General features: G+C 38.9%; 1 protein-coding gene across 9 annotated transcripts in view; it reads right to left on the minus strand.

Annotated features, from left to right (window-relative positions):
• The window catches only part of Ars2 (arsenic resistance protein 2), a 45,743-nt gene that overhangs the window by 9,667 nt on the left and 12,991 nt on the right, over positions 1-23,085 (minus strand). For 6 of the 9 annotated variants that reach the window (XM_069323760.1, XM_045740729.2, XM_069323758.1 and 3 more), the window contains 12 exons: positions 18,949-19,015; positions 17,710-17,933; positions 15,481-15,623; positions 14,014-14,289; positions 13,084-13,259; positions 12,091-12,231; positions 9,481-9,666; positions 7,983-8,159; positions 7,613-7,856; positions 5,798-5,970; positions 4,495-4,634; positions 1,934-2,086 (listed from right to left, as the gene is read on the minus strand). In XM_069323760.1, the coding sequence (XP_069179861.1) occupies positions 1,934-2,086; positions 4,495-4,634; positions 5,798-5,970; positions 7,613-7,856; positions 7,983-8,159; positions 9,481-9,666; positions 12,091-12,231; positions 13,084-13,259; positions 14,014-14,289; positions 15,481-15,623; positions 17,710-17,933; positions 18,949-19,015 (2,100 nt within the window). The remainder of the gene's footprint in view (positions 1-1,933; positions 2,087-4,494; positions 4,635-5,797; positions 5,971-7,612; positions 7,857-7,982; positions 8,160-9,480; positions 9,667-12,090; positions 12,232-13,083; positions 13,260-14,013; positions 14,290-15,480; positions 15,624-17,709; positions 17,934-18,948; positions 19,016-23,085) is intronic. The other 3 variants (XM_069323759.1, XM_069323757.1, XM_045740726.2) reach the window with 1 other exon arrangement.

Below are 23,085 nucleotides of genomic sequence, written 5' to 3' on the forward strand. Positions count from 1 at the left end.
ACGGTTTCTTAATTCTTGAGGTCAACTTCGTTATTGTCCTTAAATCCTAGTAAATTTATGTCCATTCTATATTGTGGTGACCAGAACTGGACTACATAATGAGGTCTAACAAAAAGCAAGATGAAGCTGATGACTGATGTTTTACTGCTAACACCTCCAAAAATAAATACCAATATCATATTTCAAACAGTTAACAATTAAAAATTTTTTTTTACTTAAAATCCTAATTAATCATAAACCCAATTTTTTCACATCCAGAGTTCTCAATGTCATCGTTCAGCTTAAATCTGGTAACTTTCATCATTATTTAGACTCGGAAACCTACATCTTTCAGCACTGAACTGTATCTGCTATATTCCGACCAGTTTACTAGATTGAATCCTAGCCATTCCGAGTCATTCTAAATTTATCTCCAGCCTTATGTTGTATTGTCTGCAAATGTCCAATCCTGTCTAAATCACACTCAGCAAGTTTTTCTCTGAATTCCCTTTATTCTATAAAACTAGCGAAAGTATATACATGACCTAATTAAATGAAAACATTTCATTTACAAATTACATGGAAGATTAACGAACTTTGCTCGACACAATCTAAGGATACATATGCACGGCGTGTGAAGTAAACTTGCCTCTTCCACTTAATTAAAACGAGGTAAAAGTTAAAAGGATTACACAGTTGGTTCTCATTCTAATGAATTACTGCATGCTCTGAACAGTTTGGGTTAGGTGCACAAATTGTTCATTGGAACAAACTTAGGAGTGTTTTCAGTAAGGATTGTTCACCTAAGACCCCACTCAGACTGGACACAGCCATAGTAAGAGTCAACCTAATCTAATTGTAAACTATTATGGCCCATAAAACCTTTAAAATAAACTTTAATAAAACGTTATTTTACAAATGATATAAAATAAAAATACCGAACAACACAAAAATATCCAAAAGCGAATCAATGCACCACGTGACACATCCATACTCACAGCAAGTCCATATACTTGCTACAAATAAAAAGTTATAAGAAATAAACATGTATATATTTTCTGTAGAAAATGAACCCGAGACACAAGTAGCCGTTGCGAGATGCTTCCACACCTGCCGTGTTTGATGGTGTGTGGCAGTTTGCTACATTAACTCTCTCCACCACATACGACCCAACCCTCGCTCACTTTATGCAATATTTACATCCTTGGGGTCCTATAATAATTGTATGTATGTATGCATGTTGATTGTGTGCAAATTATGACCATCACGTTATGTGCGTGTGCCTGTCATAGTTATACCTTTGACATGGAATTTCTTTATGAATGATTTTCTATCTTGTGCAATGATCAAAATGAAAAATACATACAAAATAATATTTTGGTTAATTTTCTGAATACCAATAAACAACTGTTGGCTATGATGGACTTGCACTTACCTTATGTGCTTTAGAGTTATTACGAAGATATTACACTATATTATATTGGTAATAAAACTGTATGCATTACAGTTCTTGTAAGCCCTCTTTGAGAAAAATTTGTGTCAGAGGGAGGCTCATCACAAAGGCATGATGGTTCAAACAGAATCCCTAATGCAACGCATAGGCCTTGCTTCATATAGTTCGTTGAAGCGAATTCACACAACGAAAGGAACTAACTGTAAACTGATCATTCTCAAAACTTACTCCACAAAAATGCAACAGTAATTATTAAAATCGAATGCTTCGAATATACGAAAACCTCCACTCGTGTACAATAACACACAGCTGCTGCAACCGAACCTTTAGATTAACATTGTAATCATCGATGAAAAGGCTTCAATATCCATTCCAATTTCCCTGAAGCATGAAATTCTCATGAAATCCAGCAAGATAAGTTTAATCCATCATCAAATACTTATTTTGTTAATAGACGTGATAGTTTTAACAGAAAATAGGCTCATGAAATTACACACTTACCTAGATCTATACGTCACTCTGGGTCTCTGGTAAGGTTCACGTACATAAGGCTCACTTCGACCAGCATAATAATCTTTAGGGTACGCACTGCCATACCCATAACCATGAGTAGCTGGGTATTGTCTTCCATACCCACCAGCATAAGCCCCATACCTGGAAAAAAGAAAAAATTTAATCTTGTAATATTTGTTCATCTTTTTTTTTTCTACATACCCTCAGATGCCTGTGATGACCAGATCAACACTCAAGAAACTGAACAGTCAACTCTTTAACCATCCTGTCCTCTAGAATAATACATTGTATTTTGATGTCAAAATGCCACACTGTCAAAATATGAGGCTATAAATCACAGCAGCCTGTTAAATTGATGGGCTGTTACGTTTTGTATTTGTGGGTCCATCAGTTAGGTTCAGGCGATTTAGTAAATCATTTTTGTGGTGTGACAACAAGAGGACATGCTGCTTTGACACAGCTAAGAAACTGATATGTTTAAAATAAATGTTACGATACCATTATGTTTACAATCACAAATATTTTGTTAAATGCAATTCAGAGAATAAAGAAAGAAGATCAAATGTCTTCTATTAGATAATAGTAGATATTGGAGTGGAGTACCACAGGGTTCAGTTCTTGCACCGGTGATGTTCATTGCCTACATAAATGATCTGCCAGATGAAATACAAAATTATATGAACAGGTTTGCTGATGATGCTAAGAAAATAGGAAGGATAAGAAACTTAGATGATTGTAATGCTCTTCACGAAGACCTGGAAAAAGTAAGTACATAGGAGCACCACTTGGCAAATGGAATTTAATGTGCATAAATGCCATGTTATGGAATGTGGAATAGAACAGACCCCCACAAAACCCATAATTATGTGGAAACTCTTTAAAGACTTCTGATAAAGAAAGAGATCAAGGAGAAGGTTCTAGATAGAAAACTATCACCTGAGGACCACATAAAGAACGTCGTTTGAGGAGCCTATCTTGAGTTATCTTGAGCCTATCTTGAGTTATCTATGCTACACTTTCTAACTTCAGAATTGCTTTTAAATACATGGATGGCAAAATACTACAGAAATTGTTCACGACCTTTATCAGGCCAAAGCTAGAATATGCAGCGGTTGTATATTGTCCATATCTTAAGCAGCACATCAACAAACTGGAAAAGGTGCAAAGATATGCCACCAAGTGGTTCCCCAGAACTAAAGGACAAAAGCTACGAGGAGAGGGTTAGAGGCGATATGATCACTGCGTACAAAATAGTAACAGGACTCGATAAAATTGATTAGGAAGAATTCTCGAGACCTGAAACTTCAAGAACAAGAGGACAGATTCAAGCTAAGGAAACAAAGGTGCTGTAAAAATATTAGAAAATTTTCTTTTGCAAACAAAGTGGTAGATGGTTGGAACACTAACTGAGGTGGCGGTGGAGGCCAAAACCGTCAGTAGTTTCAAAGCGTTATATGACAAAGAATGCTGGAAAGACGGGACACCACGAGCATGTCTCTCATCTTGTAACTACACTTGGGTAATTACACACACACACAAGACCATGATCTAAATATGGAAATATTTATAATGCTATACACAGCCTAAGTCAGGCCAGCAAAAGGCATGGACTCCCCCCCCCCACTTTGTGAATCAAGTCTGAAAAGGCCAAAAGGTCCACTATAAGTAATCATACCAGAGATATGATCACAAAGTACAAAATATTGAGACAGATATAGTAAGCCAGGACAACCAATTCGAAATGACGTGAACCAATAATGTGGGGGGGGGGCCACCATTTTATGTTGTTTGTTTTCTCCTGCTCATTAAGTCCTTCAGAATATTACACACACCATATGTTAACACCACTACCCGAGTAACTCCAGCATGGACCCCAGAAAACTAGCATAAGAAATATTGCCTGAACAAAGGTGGACATCTTCAAGAGGAAACTAGATTGTTTCCACCAAGGAGTGCCGGATCAACCGGGCTGTGGTGGGTATGTGGGCCACTCCATGCAACAGCCTAGTGGACCAGGCCGGGCTTGGCAAGTAGAAGAACTCCCAGAACCCCATCAACCAGGTATCAACCAGTTATCACACAATAAGAAACTTGATAAAATACGAAGACTTGCCATAAGAGCAGCACCAGAGATGCACGAGAAATAATGTATTAGGACAGACCGAGTGAAAAACTAACAATGGAAAAAAGCTGAACAAGTGGCACTATAATCACAAAATACTAAAGAAAGTGAACAGAATGAATAGAGAAGTATTCACCAATAAAACACGAGGGTACAGATGCATGCTGGGAACAATAATCCAGAGAGGGACACCTTCTTATGCAACAAGAATAGAATACAAGTGGAATGAGCTAGAACCAGGCGGTGGTAGATGCTGCCACAATTCACAGTTCCAAGAGCAAGTTTGACCGAGTCATGGAAAGTCGGGAGACGAAAATGTGAGAGGATTATAGAGCGGAATCTTGCTCCCCATACACACAAAATAGGTTAACAGACAAGTGCGTAATTATTAGAAAGGGAACAAATTTATTTGTCAATTAGTAATTACCGGCTATCAGGTACATGCTGTGGGTAGGCTGCCACGTAGGGATCTGGACGATCATCCTTCCTACCGCCGTGTTTGTTCCCTGGGTATTCTGGAAGTTGTGGACGTTTTGGATCCCGAAGATAATTGTTGAAGTAGTCCACCTAAGAAAAACAACAACGTTCTTTTAAAATATTTACAAAACATGAAAATTTGAAGTTTTAATTGCATGGGGGGCCAATTTAAAAAGAGGTAGGATAAGGTAGGTAGGAAGTTCCAAGGTAGGAAACTAATGGTATAGTACCCTGTATATAGAGGTGGGGAGGGGGAGAGTGGAATGGTTGCAAGGTGCTGCTGCAATGCACACAGGGAATGTACTAAGCTTAAGACTGAAGAGTTTGTATGTGCAGGGATGAGAAGATGGAATGTTATGAAAGGTAGACAGAAAATGGAAGTCAAGAGTTGGAGATGGTGGGAGTAGTAGGTTGAAGTGGAAGGTGGCGGAGGCTCAAGGTAGAGAGAAAAGGAAGGGGGGATAATCAAATTAAAAAAAAAGTACCGATGAGGAATGCTGATATAACACAGGTGTATAAATCACTATCAGCAGCATAGGCAAAGTTAGCACACACAACAGAATTTCAGATGACATGCGGTGATGTTATGACAACGCACAAAATAATAAAACAAATAGAAATTGGATAGAGGGGTTCATTTCCAGGTGAAAAATAGGAAAAAGGGAACACAGTTACAAATTGGAAATACGGATGAGACACTGAAATACAAAGAGATAACAGGGAGAATGCCTGGTCTGGCGGGCCACCCGCAACGGTACGGCTACCTAGCAAGGTAGGTCGGGCATTGCCCGTGAGCACACAACGCAATGTTAAATACTTTCACTAACAATGTTTATACTTACTAATAATAAGAAGCAAAAATTATTTGACGGCGTTAACGTCATACGCCGAACTGCGTGTACTGTTTTGATGACAACGCAAACGTCATCTCGTCAAAGTGTTAAACATTTGGAATGAACTTGAACCAGTGGTGAAGGACCAGTATGAAGGTACAGGAATGTCAGGAGGTATAAATGCACCAGAGACAATAAATGTGAGGCAGACTCGAACTATCTTCCTCCTCATACAGGCAACTAGGCAAGAACATTAATTCAAAACAACTTAGCTGATTTTTTGCCAATGATAAGAGGAGGAATATCCACTTTTGCTGTTTTGTTCAGCAGGCATAAAGAACTTATTCAAATTAATTTGAATTAGATCATAGGTATGATATTGCAAAACTTAAAATAATAATATACTGCATATACACTTACCTCTTTCTTGACTTCCTTGACCTTTTCAGCATGCTTAATGAGAATGTGTTTGTGGACATATTCGGCTCCTTTGAACTTCTTCCCACACAAGGGACACTGCCATTTATCTTTGGCCACTTCCTGAGTATTGGACTGAACAAATTTTTCTACTTCTTCTTCTGCTTCCTTCAGACCTTTACAAAATAGATAAAAAAAATTACAGGTATATAAAATTAGTAGATAAATATATGTATTGTTAAGCCCTTGGAATAAAATACCAGAATTGTGACTACACAAATCTTGCCCAACCGTTTCCGTTTCCAAGGGAAAACCTTCCTTTGCAAATATATATTTCATTCGCTTAAATATTTACTGTCAATACTTCAATGGTCTAGCTTGTTTACACTCATAACAATAATTGCATGGCCAGTCATAAAATCCCACACACTCTCTTGACAGTCATTATGTTCATTTCTTTGGTCTGGTTCCTGCCCTCTGGTCGATACTGTAATTAAACAGGTGTTATTTCCTTTCAGTAATAATTATTTCTCTAGTTTCTTAACACAGATCTTATTTGAAGGCGACCAAAGTTCGGGAAACGCTCGAAGAACCTCCCATCATTCCCAGGCAGGTATAGTGATGGGGGTTTGTTGGTGGAATAGTGCATGTATTTGTATTCAGGCAGCTTGTAGAGAATGAGAGAAAAATGGAAGGTGAACATTGGTCTCATGGACTTCAAAATATGTATGAAAGTTATTATGTTAATTTTGGAGTGATGAACATGAAAGGAATCGACAACTGACACCCACTCGACCAAGCCCCCTCCTCCCACACCCACCTGATCCATCCTGTCTGCCCAATAACTTCCTCCCGTTTCCTAAATACTTCCCTCCTGCCCTGTCAAGATTCCTCCCTCCCACCCAATCTTGAGGTTATCTTGAGATGATTTCGGGGCTTTTTTTTAGTGTCCCCGCGGCCCGGTCCTCGACCAGGCCTCCACCCCCAGGAAGCAGCCCGTGACAGCTGACTAACTCCCAGGTACCTATTTACTGCTAGGTAACAGGGGCATTTAGGGTGAAAGAAACTTTGCCCATTTGTTTCTGCCTCGTGCGGGAATCGAACCCGCGCCACAGAATTACGAGTCCTGCGCGCTATCCACCAGGCTATGAGGCCCCCTCTATATATACCTCACACCTGCCCACCCAATACCTCTATTTATCCCTCATGCCCGCCCACTATCTCCCTCCTCACACCAGCCTCACCCTTAATTCTTATTTCCATCAAATTTAGACAGAGTACAGAATGATATAATCCTGATTATTGACATTCGCTCGAATTATTAATATAATGAATGGATAATTTCACTTTTTTTATGTAATATCAATAATATTCTTTCACTATTATTATTCCTCCTTCATTGTGCTGATACCTACACATTCCAAGAAAGAGTGATATGGGATAATAACGATGAACTAATTCTCAAGTAAATTAAATCTAAAACCCAGAGCTGCAATCACAGCAGCTCCTCTTCCCCTGAGGTTCTTGCCGACCACAAAGTGTAGCCCAGCATGGTCTCCCCCAAACCTAAATAACGATGGCAATAAACAAAAACATGCATATAGTTCGGTTCCACATGACTCATCAATTCGGTTCCGTCCATACCACAACTCAACTATCACGTACACCACGATCAATCACAGCTCGGTGATACTTTAGCTATTCACAATATAACTTTTTAATTTAATTCGTTTACATTGCACGCTTAACGTGCAAAATCATTTATGCAGTGAATGTGCACATTATCTGCTAACAAAACAAAAAACTTACCAGACTTACCTAGCTTTTTGGATTCATCTTCACTTAGTTTCGTGAGGGGTTGAAGGAAAGAACCAATTTTGTTCTCAAATGCTCGACAGTAGTCCTGTACCTCCTGTGGAGTGACTTTGCTTGATGGAGGTATGCCACGAGCATGCATTATGCCACAACGGTTAGGCATCTCATCTTCATTGGGATACTCAGAATGATTGTAGTAATCAACGGAATGAACAATGCGTAGATAAAGCAACAACCTATCAAGGACCTGGAAAAAATAAACAAAAAATATTCAACAGTCCAAGAAAAAATGGTGAAAAACTACCAAAATAACACAATACAGTACATAAAAAACCAGTAATCAAAGACGCCACACAAGGACCCTTCTACTTACCGAGATAAGACTAGGTTCACGTTCGATGGCTTCCCCTTCAGCCTTTTCTTCGGTGGTGTTCGTGACGGCACTGTTAGCCCCAAGAAGCTCTTCTTCCTCGGCACTTGCTTCTTCAATCAAATAGTCTGTGATGTTACGCAACACCGGGTTGGACGACGATGTTAGACTCAACAACTGCTTTGAAAAGAAACGGCAAAGAAAAATAATGTCTAACTGCACCTTTCAAGCCATGCTTCACTTGAAACTTCCCATCATTAACAGAAACCAAACATCTTCAGACATTTCCCATCCAACTCCAGGATTGTCAAGGAGCAGGTTTACAACTACTTGTTATGCACACACAACCTGAAGCCTAATTCAAAACTTCATACCTTCGAGCCGTTACCGCGACTGGAAACTGATATTACAATTTTTTTTTTTTTACTTTAATTCCAAGATAAATTAAGCTTATAATTTTGAAAGTTTTTAAATAATAATAATTCATAGCTAACTGATTTAAGGGGGCATATCAATGTAAAATTAAAAGTGGTTCAATTTGCTTATAAATTTTTTTATGAAATGGTTATATAAAGGGCTGCAGCTGGTCCAAGTTTCATCATCACACCCTAAACAGAAAAGGAGAAAAAAAAATAAACAACGAATTATGCAACGAATTTTCAAATAGTTTCAGGGAACACATGTGTCAACGAAAATCATTTCTATAACACTCAGATATTAAATTAAGCACATAATAAAGGATTCTAGTGATCAGTTTTATCAAAAAAGTGTTTAGTGCAATAATATAATTTTTCAAAGTTACCCTTCTAAAAAAATATGCAATATATGATATTTATAAATTTTTATAAAATCAACAAATAGACTTTGGACTAAAATGTCTACTAGATTCTGTAGAAGCACAAACGCTACATAAAAGGTGTAATTTGCATGTAAATTGATTAATAAATGAAAGCTCTGAAGTAATTTGAAGGTGTAAATTACTTTCCAGTGTAAAATAAAGATCCAAGTTCGGCCACCTGTAGCTGAGCTTGACTTCGACAGATTTCGTTCATAATTGGCACCCTTGCAGATAGGCATCCATTGAGCAAGGTGTGCAAGTTTCATGCAAATCCCTTGATAACAAACGAGAAAAAAATATTGGAAAAAAAAAAAAAAAAAAAAAAAAAAAAAAAAAAAAAAATTTAAATATAAATATATTGCACATACATATTACAATTATTACAAGAGTTTGTGCTTCTACAGCACATAGTAGACATTTTAGTTGACACATGTGTTCCCTGAGATTATTTGAGAATGTTGAACATTCGTTGCATAATACGTTGTGTATTTTTTTTCTCCTTTTCTGTTTAGGGTGTGATGGTGAAACTTGGACCAGTTGCAGCCCTTTCTATAACCATTTCATAAAAAAATTTATAAGCAAATTGAACAACTTTTAATTTATAACGATTTAGAATGATATGCCCCCTTAAATAACTTTATCTCCATGTTAGCCACCACATACTGGATTGTCTTCATTATCATTGCAGTCTATCCAGAGGCTCCATCTTGAGTCTAGATTTTGAATAATCTTCGCCGACAATTTGATATCTGCACGAACTACAGCACGATGAGAGGTAATTCCATTCACAGTGCGGATGCGACGGCTGAGATCCCGGTTGACAATGGCACCCAGTTCACAGTCTCGTAACTGTGGGATAAGAAATTGCGACATATAAGCATATAATTGAAGCCAGGGTTAAATATTAACAAGAATACCTAATTAGTATATCAAGCCCTTTCACAAAACTGCAAATCAAAAGACGACAAATATGATATTTATCGCCAAGATTCAGCTCGAAAAGTATGCAAATCAATGAAGAACCATTAAACAAATGGTATGGGTCGTAATGACAACAATGACCTTAGTGTTCCGACCATAGACGGGCACTCAACAAATGTCTCTGGTAGCAGAACTGATGTATTATGCCAAGGTGTAGAGGCAAACTGCAAACCAGGCATTGCTCGAGTATAACATCACAAACTTGAACTTTTGATACAGAGCAACACCATTGATCCAAATTTCATGGTTTCAAAAACCTGCTACATTGTCATTGAAAAGGTTAATGCAACGGCCTACTACAGCTTTCTCTGGGCGAATCGTTTCAACAAAAGTTTGCATTTCTTCCCACAGTCTACACCACTTCCTAATTGTTAAGGAAGGGACATTCTCTACTGCCTCCTCCTCCCCTGAAGAAATATCCTCAGCTGCCTCTTGTTGCTGCTCCTTTTGAAGGGCTTGGAGTTTCTCGATGGTCAGTTCTTCACTGTGTTCTTCCACCAACTCCCCACATCAGCACTGTTCAACTCCAAGCCCATTTTCCAGCCCAGAGTAACAATTTCCTCAACAATAGATACTTCATTTCCAGGCTCAAACCCCTCGGTCTCATTCTGAAACACAATCAGGCCACAATTTTCTCCAGCCACAGATCAGGGTTCTTCGAGTCACTTCTTGCCAGGCTGTGTCAGAGTTTTAAAGCACTACAAATGTTAAAATGTTTATCCAGAACTCTTTGAGGGTGAGGTTTGTGGCATCAGTCACTTCGAAACATTTCAGGAAAAGTGCCCCTTCATAAAGTTTCTTAAAATTGGATACGATTTTCTGGTCCATGGGCTGAATTCGAGGAGTGGTGTTGTGTTAGGAGGAAGGAACTTTATTGTAACAAAATTAAATTTGTTCAAAAATGCATATTCCAAGCCTGGAGGATGAGCAGGAGCATTGTCGAGAAGCAGGGCCTTGAGTGGCAAACTTTTCTCCTGTAGATATTTTTGTACGGATGGGCAAACCACCTCATTCACCCACCCCGTAAAAAATAGCCTCGTCACCCATGCCTTATTATTAGCCCTCCACATCACACACATTTGGCTTCTCTGCACATTATATTTTGTGAAAACTCTTGGATTTTCAGAATGACACACAAGCAAGGGTTTAATTTTCAAACTGCCACTCGCATTTCCACACAGCACAAGAGTAAACCTATCTTTCATAGGCTTGTGTCCGGGCACAATGACCTCTTTAGGAAGCCGGTCGGCAAAGCGGACAGCACAATGGACTTGTGATCCTGTGGTCCCAGGTTTGATCCCGGGTGCCGGCGAGAAACAATGGGCAGAGTTTCTTTCACCCTATGCCCCTGTTACCTAGCAGTAAATAGGTACCTGGGTGTTAGTCAGCTGTCACGGGCTGCTTCCTGGGGTGGAGGCCTGGTTAAGGACTGGGCCGCGGGGACACTAAAGCTCCGAAATCATCTCAAGATAACCTCTCACAAATGATGGCCTCTGAAAACCTATCACCTGCTAATTCCTTGTTGTGTATCCAAATTAATAACTTTTCAACATCCTCAAGCAATTGTGTTTTGTTTCGTGATTGTTGATACGCCTTTAGCCACTTTAGCACTCAAAATGTTTTTTTTCTTGGCAAGTATAGTGCATATTGTGACATGGATTTGTTGTACTGCCTAGCTAGTTCAACAACACGAGTACCATTTTCATGTTTACGAATGATCTCTTGTTTTTCCTCTATGGTCCTTCTTACATGTGTTTTCTTGCCTTGAACCTTACCACTGGCTTTCTTGGAACCCATGGCGAGATACATAATAACTTTTATGCTCAACTAGCCAAAAATCCCCCCCAAAAAAACAACTAAATCCTTGCAAAGAATTTAGGCGGGATAGTCACTAGGCAGGAGGCACTGGGAAACAGACGAGATCGCCGTGCCACCACACGCTAGGTCGGCCATACGTGTATCAACAAACTCGTTTCCCGAGGTAAAGTTTGTAACCCGATTCAAATTTTCCGAAGAAATTGGGATCGTAACCCGAAAAGTTCATAAAGAGGGGCATTCGTAAACCAAGGTACCACTGTACAGTACTAACTTTTGATGTGGAAAACTACTTACAGCATTATTTGAACAGAAATTTTCAGAATCAAAATGTTTAGTAAGGTACCTTGTCTTACCAGACCAATCATGTAAAATTAAAATTGCCGTAATAACTCCTCGAAACACAAAAGTATTAAAAGATCACTAATACTACTACTAATAAAAATTATTGCTTTACAGTGCTCATAAAATACTCACTCTGATATTATTTAGGTTCCAGCATATGTCCTTGATATTGACGTGTCTCTTAAACGTGACCCAACCCCGCCTGAACCACCTGCGTTCTGGCTGGGGATCAGCGATAGCTGCTCTCAGGAATCCATTATATCGGCGACACATCTGTTACAAACACGGCAAAATTGCATACACACAGAAATCACAATAGCATGATGAATCAAATGAACAAATCCACAAGGGCCGTGATGAGGGTTCGAACCTACATCCGGGATGATCCCATACGTGTCTTAGTCGACCGTTCCACGACATGGTTAAAAGAATTGCAGCCAGTAGCACTCCAGGTTGCAATTCTTTTCAACCACGTCGTAGTGCAGTCGACTAAGGCGAGTCTAGGATCATCCCGGACGTAGGTTTGAACCCTCATCACGGCTCTTGTGGACTCTACCACAAAATTGCTTTTTTAACATTCTAGTTCTGTACGTGATTATTGATACAGTACTAACTACATACATTATGCAATAGGTACAGGTGATCCATTAAAAAAATTGTATAAAGAAACAGATGAAATTTTTGTAATAAATTCAAATACTGTATAGCACAAATGTTTTTATATACATAACTAGTGTATAAAAAATATAAAATATCTAAAATTTAGTAAACTATATTTAATTCACCAACAGAAAAGTTTTAATACAAAGAGATCTCAAATTTGGGGACGAATTGATAAACAAAAAATGCTAAAAACACACTTATTGCCTAAACACATTTATTCCAGTGAACACTAAACATTTCACCTCCAACGTACTTTATAGTAATCTGAATAACAATGCTGAAATAATTTGAAATAGCATGCATTTATTCAACTAATAAAATTAAATGTTTAGGACAGCTAAATATTCTATGCTACCACACTGAGTAATCAAATAAGTAAAGCGCTCTCATCCTCAATGAAAGGAGAATAATGTGTCACGTACAAAAAGGGAAACCTACAAAATTATACACCTGTAAACTTACAGCTTCCACTTCCTGTTTGGTTATAGTAGGGGCAAGGTTGCGCAAAAATATCGACGCAGTTTTATGAAGGGCTCGGGGCCGAAGATCCTCCTCCTCCTCTTTGTTGTTGTTGTTCTCCTCCTCGTCCTTCTTCTCCTTTTCTTTATTTTCCTTATCACTAACCTTGGATTCACTCTCTGCAAAAGAAGCATATCATCAGCAGTGGGGTTCATACCTGCAAGCATACATACATACGCAATGTACGTATGTATACATTTCATACACAATGAAATCACAATACTGTAGTGAGATTTATCACGCGGGGGAAATTTTTTCGGAACAGCTATATTTCACTGTGATTCTATAGACTAGCCAAGTGTTTCTGCACCCTAGTGTGATACAACAAATTGACACTCCCTATCCAAAGGATTACAAAGGTGCTTGGTGTCACACTGGCTTGGTGCCAGTGTGACACCAAGCACCACAGGAAAACATTAGCCCGTTGCGTCAGCATTTCAGCTCCCACCCTAGGCAGGGATGTCAATTGAAATGCATCCTTACCAGGCCAAGACAAATGTCTTATAGTATTTCTTTTTGCCGGGGAGGGGGTGGGGGTGTCATTTTCCTTACTTTCACAAAGCTAGATTTATAAATGAAAAGGTTTATGATTTCCCTAAATATATTTTTTTATTTATCTAAGGGAGGGGGTTGTGTAGGACTGGCTGAAATACATATTACATTTGAGGGCTTAGAATGCCAACCACTTATTAATCTCTAACCCTAAATTAACCATCAAATTCCCCACAATTATTGCTGTGTCTTGTAATGTATAATATAAATAAAAGTGATGTGCACTAATTCATAAACATTAACCATAGGCGCATGAAGAGCATCATGGCCCAAAATGCTAGATCTTCCCTTTTAAAGGAAGGGTATAACAATAACAGTTACCTTCTCCATCTTCTCCGTCTTCTTTCTCCTCTCCATTCTCTTCTCCAGGAGGTTGGAGTCCATTTTCCTTAGCCGTCTCCTCTTCCTTCTTCTCTTCCTCTTTTTTCTCCGCCTCCTCCCCCTCCTCCTCCTCTCGTGGTTTTAAGCCATCAACACTTCCTTCTTTCTCCATGCCAGGTGGAGGAGGTTCCTTTGGCTCGTCTTCCATGGGTTCATCCTCAGAGTCACTGGAAGAGCTGGATGATGAACTGCCAGAGTGCTTTCTTTTGCGAGTTTCTGTTGGAGTCGAAAGAATATACACTCAAACTTTATCAATCTACTATTACCTCTTGACATCATCAGCAGCTTCCACGCAGTAGCATATTTCAAACAGGATGCCAGATGACCCAATCCTACTTTCTTACACTGTTACCCCTATTTAATCATTTTTCTCAAGTGCTATAAATTAAAAAATGTAATGACTTACCATCACTAATTCCTTCCATGTCTTCTCCTCTCTAATGCTTTCTAACAGAACTAAAATTGACAAATTCCTAAAGCTTTCCCTCTAACACCATATCTACAATGTATAGTTACAAGTGCAAAAAATGATCCCATTCCATAAGCAGAGCCTAAATACTGCTTAATCCCATTTCTGGGAGGCAGCTTTCAACGTTAAGAATAAGAATTATAGGATGAATTAGGATGATTAGATTAGGAACTATTAGGATGAATTTTAATAGACAAATACATACGAACAAAACATTTGGGCACTGATGCAACCTGTCCCTTCTCCCACAACAAGTTCAGCGCATAAAAATACAAGCATCCTAAAAGTAGTTTACGTAACTAATTCAAATAGTTTGTGTGAATAATCTAGGTGCATATTTCCAACACACTCCTATATGCCAAGGTTAAAACGAATAGGCAAAAAGATTCGCTCCACATTCACATGTAAATGTTACCATCCGTGGTTGGATGGCACCATTCCTTCCCTCCATCCTATCCCAAATCTTAGTCCCCACATCTCTTCCAAGTGCTATATACAGTAGTCCCAATGGCTTAGTGTTTTCTCCTGATAAGCAATTACTCATTTATCACCCCCAAATATCCCCCCCCCCATTCTGCAACAGATTCCAAATGCAGTACTAATCACCTGCCAAATGATTGACGAGGCCAATGGCCAAAATCTTAAGAGCTTTTGTTGACTACCCTTCTCATTTACCTACCTGCCTTTGGGTAATACATTCCCTTATCTATATTTTCTTTTATTTGGGCACACCCGACAAATCTCTGCATTTGGGACTTTGCCACTTGACTGCTCGTTTGGCAGCTCTTCCTTTACAAGTACTGAATAGTACTGTATTTGCAAATCCTAATTCTCTATCTATTTATGACCTAAACTTTATTCTACAACTTGTACACTAGACACTAATATATGTTTGCATCACAATTCAAAACTGTATTGTGCTTGCACGCAATACTGACCCTTTTCTCCGTCTGTGCTTTTCTGCTTGAGGTACTCCTTTGCCTTCTTTTGGAGTTCCATTTGTTCTTCCGACATATCCATCTTCATCGGTTCATCGGGGTTTTTTGCTTCAGGTTTATCTTTGTCTGCGCCATCATCAGAACTACCAAAAAATATATATATAAAATTTAAATGCACACATGATATGGTACTATGCCATACCGTCCTCCTCTAATAAATATCAATTTCCAGTTATCGAGTTACTTACCAAAGCTTCGCAAATAGTAAACACACACACAAAAAACAGCTCCAGTAGCATAAAATAAGCCATTAGTGTGTGTGTGAAAGGTATGCGGGGAGTTCTAACTTAAGAGAAAGTGTTCGACATTTAAATGTGGGAAAATGTGTAAGCATGCATGTGTGTCAATCATATGAGTGACCATGTATGTGGAAGTATGTGTAGGAAAGTTTGTACATAATTATGTTTGTAAGTGCTAGTGGAGGGAAAAGTGCATGCAAACATGTGTGAAAGGTGTGCAAGGGTTGAATGTAAATATTTGAATTGCAAGTGTGACCATATTTAATACAGTGTGCATGTATGTGTATATGTATATATGTATAAATATATATTTATAGACAGTGGCATCTCGATTAACGAGTTTAATCCGTTCTGGCAGCGAGCTCGTTATGTGGATAACTTGTCTTAAACATATTATCCCATTTAAAATAAAATAAATAAATATAATCCGTTCCACTCCCAAATACATCCATACTTGTATGACATTGTATAATGTTGGTTGATACCTGGTTGATACCTGCTTGATGGGGTTCTGGGAGTTCTTCTACTCCCCAAGCCCGGCCGGAGGCCAGGCTTGACTTGTGAGAGTTTGGTCCACCAGGCTGTTGCTTGGAGTGGCCCACAGGCTCACATACCCACCACAGCCCGGTTGGTCTGGCACTCCTTGGAGGAATAAATCTAGTTTCCTCTTGAAGATGTCCACTATAATGTAAATATAATACTGCACATGTAATTATAAATGTTTTGTTGTACTGTTTTCATGTTTACTTTACCTTATGAAGAGTCGTTGCTGGCTTGAGGGAGACGATGGAGAGGTGGGAAGGAGGAGAGGGGTTATGATGTAGGAGGAGAATCCACATGAGTCAGGCGGCCTCTCTCTTCTTGGGAATTTCACCCCACTGGGACCAGGTTGTGGTTCACTATCACTTGCTGGTCTTTACTTTTGCAAAGAACGAGTCTATTGATAATTGCTTTTGTCTTTGTTTTAGGATGTTCCTAAAACGAGACAGCAAATTGTCATTAAACATGTTCACACACCGGGGTGTCACTGCTTTATCAGGGTGATGCTTTTCCAAGAATGCAGTCACCTTTTCAAACATTCCCAACACTTCGCTGATCTCACTGGAAGAGGAAGCATCCTCCCTTACCTCCTCATCCCCTTACTAATGGTGCAAATTGTTGATGGAGGACCTGCCATACTCCCTTGTGAGATCAGTCACACGGACACCACATTCATGCTGTGCTATAATTTCCTTCTTCAAATCCACAGTAATTGTATCTTTCTTCCTCTTGAAAACACTATCTTTAGCAAGCAGCTTCTTTGGCAACATCGTGTGTCATAAATTGTAGTCGCAAAACCACGAAAAAAACAAAGAAAAGCGCAAATAAATGCAGAGGGATGCTTGTCATGCGCGATACAGCAACAACACTGGAGTCAGAGGCGTCCGAGAATTTGCGAGAACAAACGAGACACTAGGAAGCACCATGTGGTTTTGCTCGTTAATGGAGGTGAAGTTCGCCAATAGAGACAAATTTGCTGCGAGTGGCTTGCTCGTTACTCAAAATGCTTGTAGATAGCCGCTCGTTAATCGAGGTGCCACTGTATATTCATATATGTATATGCACAGAGATAATTTCATCCCAAAACTTTCACCTACTGACAGGCAAACTAAACGACCCAAGGCCTACCCACCTAAATTATCAAGTGATTAGTTAAAATATTTACCTTCTAAGCTTTATATTTGAACTAAACAAAAAATATATATGTAAAATTCAGAAACCCTATGGTACTACTACACCTGCATTTATTCAACTCCTTGAGCTCGTGAACAAACTTCAAATTCAGATACATAACTGAAATAGTCTTATTAATAACCTACCAACACACATTTAAATTCAACAAAATATTAGTTCTTTTACAGACAGTCGAATACGAAAACGTCAAACTTACTCTTCGCCTAAGATAAAAGGCTTCTTCTCTTCCTCAGTGATTTGTGGCTTAACATCCTCTTCAGGCACCTGATCCAGCACCTGCAGATCCAAGTCTGTGCCACCCTCCAATTTGATGACGACAGAATCCAGCAATTTGAGCAGTTGATCCGACTGGTCAGCATCCACGCTGATGTTCTCCATGCGGTTAGCCTCGAGCAGTTCCGTGAAAACGGACACGCGCCGCTGAAGAGGAAATACAAAAAGATGAGACCACCCATTTAATGGATGCCCTGAGTGGGTTAGCCAGAGGCTTAAAACTCCAGCAGGAAGATACCTGCACATAAAAGGATATTCCCCCTCCCCTGAAAATGGCTAGTTCTGTATCCCCTTCAGGCGAAACATTTCCTACACCACCCAGCCTTATCACAACACACAAGTGTCAAGACCAGAATCTAGCTGCGGTCTAGACTTTTAACACTTACGCCCACCAAAAGCAATCACCGATTGTCTATATATAATGAGCAAATAGACGATTTGCTTATTATATATAGCTACAGCTTTGGACGATTTAGCCTGATGCTGCCAAATAGTGTAAAGTAAAAGGAGTGCAAAAAGTTAAAAATAGTGGAAAGTTAAAGATATTCACACTGATCAGCATCAATGTGAATATCTTTAACTACAGTACCAAATCCTATGGTACAAAAGTACCCTACGGTACTTTTGATACAAATGATACAAAAGTACCCTACGGTACTTTTATATCTGGTCCAAGCAGGGGAGATTTTTCAGCCTCGTGAAAGTAATAAATGATTATCAAATGGAAGCACTGTACTGTATTTAGATTTAACATTTGCTATATCTGCTTTTTTTTAGTTTCTCTGAAAACATATGTGTTATACAACATGCCCAAAATATTTGTCCGAAATATCGTACCCGGTACACGCATGAGCACAACATGAAAATGATAGGTCAGCACAAAATGAAAATTGTACTGTATTTTGAAGTGTATATTAACCAAAATTGATTAAAATTAATATTGTTGAAATACTACATTTGAATATGCATAATTTTATATTGTTAATGCGTCATACAATTATATTTTCCCCTCTAATTCATATCAGAAAAAATTCAGAGCACTTCCATGGCGCATGAATGATGGCAAATGGTATACAAAATGTGAGCAAATTATTTTAAAACTAACTTAGGTTTTAGATGCACGTTTAATTATTAAAACCTAATCTCCTGTAATGTGTTTTACCTTAAGGTTGGCCAGTTGTTCGTCCTTCCGCTTCACACACTCCTCTGGATGGTACTTGGCCTTGAACCTAAAGCAAACCATTGGAATACATTAGAATTGGGATAAATAACAAAACAAAAGAGAGCCAACCTGACAATCCTCACTTACTGATTATAGCGGATTACACAGAGCGAGTTTCCTTCACTTCACAATAACAAAACTTACATAATCATCAGCTTACTATTGATTAGGGTCATCCACTGAACAACCACACACTATAAACTACACTTTAATTGAATTGACATTACTAATTAGTGATGATGACACTCCTAAACACCGGGTGGATAACTAGTGCTGCATGTCGTCGTTTCTGGAACCCTTTGCGATTTACTCTTTCTCATAGTGTTGGTGACAATGGAATAGAAATCAATAAATATGTTATCACTAGGCACAATAATTCTCACCTGCCTTGGCTGAACTTTGCAACCTGAATCACACATGGGCTCGGTAAGTAGGTAACGAAGCGAACGATAGGTCATTGTGCGACCCCCTAACTAACATACGTTCAAATCGCATCACTAACACTGCATTGCGCGCAGCGCCCCTATCTAACCGCGGAAACGAGCCCCATGTGCGCGTTTCACCAGTTCGTCAGAACAGAAATTCAAGTTGGCTTGAGGTCTGCAGCAGTAGGTAGAAGCTGGAAAACAACTGTTAGGGGGCAAATGTTAGATTAGGTAGGGAAATGTCTCAAGCAGACATCCCATTTAAATATTTTAGAGAATTTAATTGTTGAAGACTAGAAAATATTTTGAAGAACTATCTACTAAGAAGATTATTTTGAAAAATAAACTCACCTAGTTGTGTTTCTAGTCTACCTCACTAACTTGATAAATTCTTAAAACTTGAGAGTATAATCATTTAACCCTTTGCGGCACTGGACATTTTTTTCCCGTCCATGCCTAACTTGCTCTCGAGCTTGTGAATGTGGAGCTTTTGGGCTCTTTCCCACCCCACCTTCCCACTCCACATCTTCTATCTGAATTTCAACATATTACATCCATAAAATCATGATATATGAAGCAACTGTGACATTCACTTAACAAAAACACTGCAGAAAACCGAAAGATTGCATGGCAAAATATGATTCTTGCATATAAACAGTACGAGAATAATGCTCCTCATGTGCATATACCTCAAGAAAATACTAACATTTTCTAGCTATTATTTACATGTTAAGTATTAAATAGGAAGTGTCTAGAAATACAAATTTCAAGATATAATAAAATGACAATTACTGATATAGTATTGTGTACTACTTACAAAGTGAAGCAGGTGCTGCTGACCCCCTACTACATTTTTGGGTCTTTTTGTCCTCTTATTTACAAGTCGAAGAGAGGCTTCATTTCACACAACATGAACAACGCATCTGGCAGTGAAGCCAAGGTTGTTAAACACACTAGCGACACGCTGGCAAAGCACCTCGCTGCTCTATACCAACCCCAATACATGAGACCCATAACAAAACTTATTTGCAAATATACACTACAAGTTTGGAAAAAAAAAATTACTATACGCTATTCAAGATTCAATAAAAATTACTTGGAATACAACAATTTGAATATTTTAAATACATAATAGTCTATATCAGCTTTTAGAAATAATAGCACAACAGAAGAACGACAGCTACTTTCAATGTAAAAATAGAGAGTTTTGTAATAATGTAAATCAAATTTAGTGTTCATTTTCCAAAACAACCAACATCAGGCGATTTTCAAGTTATGAAATTTTGGGTATTTAGACACCAAAATGCCTGGGGCCACAATATCCCAGAGTAACGTTACTTAAAAGTTGAACCAACATTATTCTTGCATACTGCGTCTACTGTGATATTGCACCAATGTTATTTATTCAAAATAACCTAACATTTTATTAACATTAGATCAATGTTATTGACATTACTCCGATGTTTAACCCCTGGACAGCCGTTATCATCAAATGTCGATTCACAGGGTAATGTGGTCATCGACGTATGACAATTTAAACAATGTCTGGGTTTTGCATGTATGACGCAAATAAGCATATATCATCTATATGGATGTAATGGAGATTACCTTGACCCCATGAAAAAATCCTGCCAGCATTTCATAGTTACTGTGTGAATACAGTTATTGTCATTGAATAAAATTCTTGTCATAATTACATGATACCAATGATTTTCATATGGTTTTCACAACTCTCTATGGTTGTAATGAGGAATACCAGGTAAGCCAATCAAGTGAACCAGTATTATGCATTACTTTTACTAGAAGCCTGCCGGCATCTGAGGGATGCACATTGGTGGTTTACGCCGGTTTCAATCTATACCATCCCCCGTGTGGTGCCAATTAGGCCCTATGTCATCGCCCAGAACGCAACACCTCTGGGAATCGTGTATGTATGTGTATATATGGGTTTCACTACTCTATATGGTTATAATGAAGTATGCCAGGTCAACCAATCATCAAATGTGTTATATGAATTATGCCATGCATCAGCCTGACGTATGAATCACAGCCTCATTGATCAGGTATCCTTTAAAGGTGTTTATCTTATTTTATCGATAAATCCACAAGGGCCATGATGAGGGTTCGAACCTACGTCCGAGAGGATCCCAGGCATGCCTTAATCGTCTGTGCCACGACATAGTTAAAAGAATTGCAACCGGGAGTGCTACTTCCCACACACAGATATTGCAGTCTTTCCGAGACAAACCAGGGTTTTACACAATTCCCCATACACCCGGGCTCTGTCAACAAGCTGTTCTACCTCTTCGCCCTTACTCCATTACACACAGAAATTACAATAGCGTGATGCGTCAAATGAACAAATCCACAAGGATCGTGATGAGGGTTCGAACATACATCCGAGAGGATTCTAGACGCGCCTTAATCGACTGTGCCAAATGTGCATGGGGGAAATTGTGTAAAACCCTGGTTTGTCTCTGAGAGACAGTAGGATCTGTGCGAGAGAAGCAGCACTCTGGTTGCAATTCTTTTAACTATTGTCACAGCACAGTCGATAAAGGTGCGTCTGGGATCCTCTCAAGAGGTAGGTTCGAACTCTTAATCACGGCCCTTGTGGATTTGTTCATTTGATGCATCACGCTATTGTGATTTCTGTGTGTAATGTGTTTATCAAGTTCTCTCTTGAACACTGCGAGGGGTCGGCCAGTTATGCGTCTTATGTGTAGTGGAAGCATATTGAACAATCTTGGGCCTCTGATGTTGATAGTTCTCTCTCAAGAGTACCTACTGCACCTCTCCTTTTTAACGGTCTAGAGCCCAGCTAGACCACATAGTCATAGCCCAACTTTTCACAGTACCTTTGCCCAGTAAAAATGCAAAAATTCCCTTATTTTCATGCTTTTCTTACATTTTGCAAACAAATTAATAATTATTATTAAAAATTATTTTGGGGATTTTTTTTGTGCATAGGCAAGAATGGCCATTTTTTCCTAGCCACTGTCCAAGGGTTAATCTGTGTTGGGTCAACACTACTGAGGTTTGTGTGATGCTAAAACACTGAATAACCGGAGTTCATAAATGTTTTCTGGTTTCTGAAAGATTTGCTGGTTACTAGAAAAAATAAGGAATATAGTACAGTACTAAAATGACACAGTAATTAAATCAGACCAGTACTAAAACGGCTCTGATGCAAATCCACAAGGGCCGTGACGAGGATTCGAACCTGCGTCTGAGAGCATCCCAGACGCTGCCTTAATTGACTGAGCTACGACATGATCAAAAGGAGTTGAAACCGAAGTTCTACTGAACTTACTGGATCCTGCAGCCTGGTTTGTGCCTCGGAGAAGCTGCAGGATCCAGTAAGTTCAGTAGAACTTCGGTTTCAACTCTTTTTGACCATGTCGTAGCTCAGTCGATTAAGGCAGCGTCTGGGATGCTCTCGGACACAGGATTGAATCCTCATCACGGCCCTTGTGGATTAGTTCATTTGATGCATCACGCAAATGTGATTTCTGTGGGTTCTGATGCAAGTTATTTATAACTGCCCTGTACAGTATTAGAATCCAACATTTTCAACACTAATGTATTTGCATTACAAACTTTTTGTTTTTTATTAAATGGTGCAGCAATTCTGGGAAGCCTATAATTTGTA

The sequence above is a fragment of the Procambarus clarkii genome, chromosome 13 (genome assembly GCF_040958095.1).
Source record: "Procambarus clarkii isolate CNS0578487 chromosome 13, FALCON_Pclarkii_2.0, whole genome shotgun sequence".
Classification (NCBI taxonomy): domain Eukaryota; kingdom Metazoa; phylum Arthropoda; class Malacostraca; order Decapoda; family Cambaridae; genus Procambarus; species Procambarus clarkii.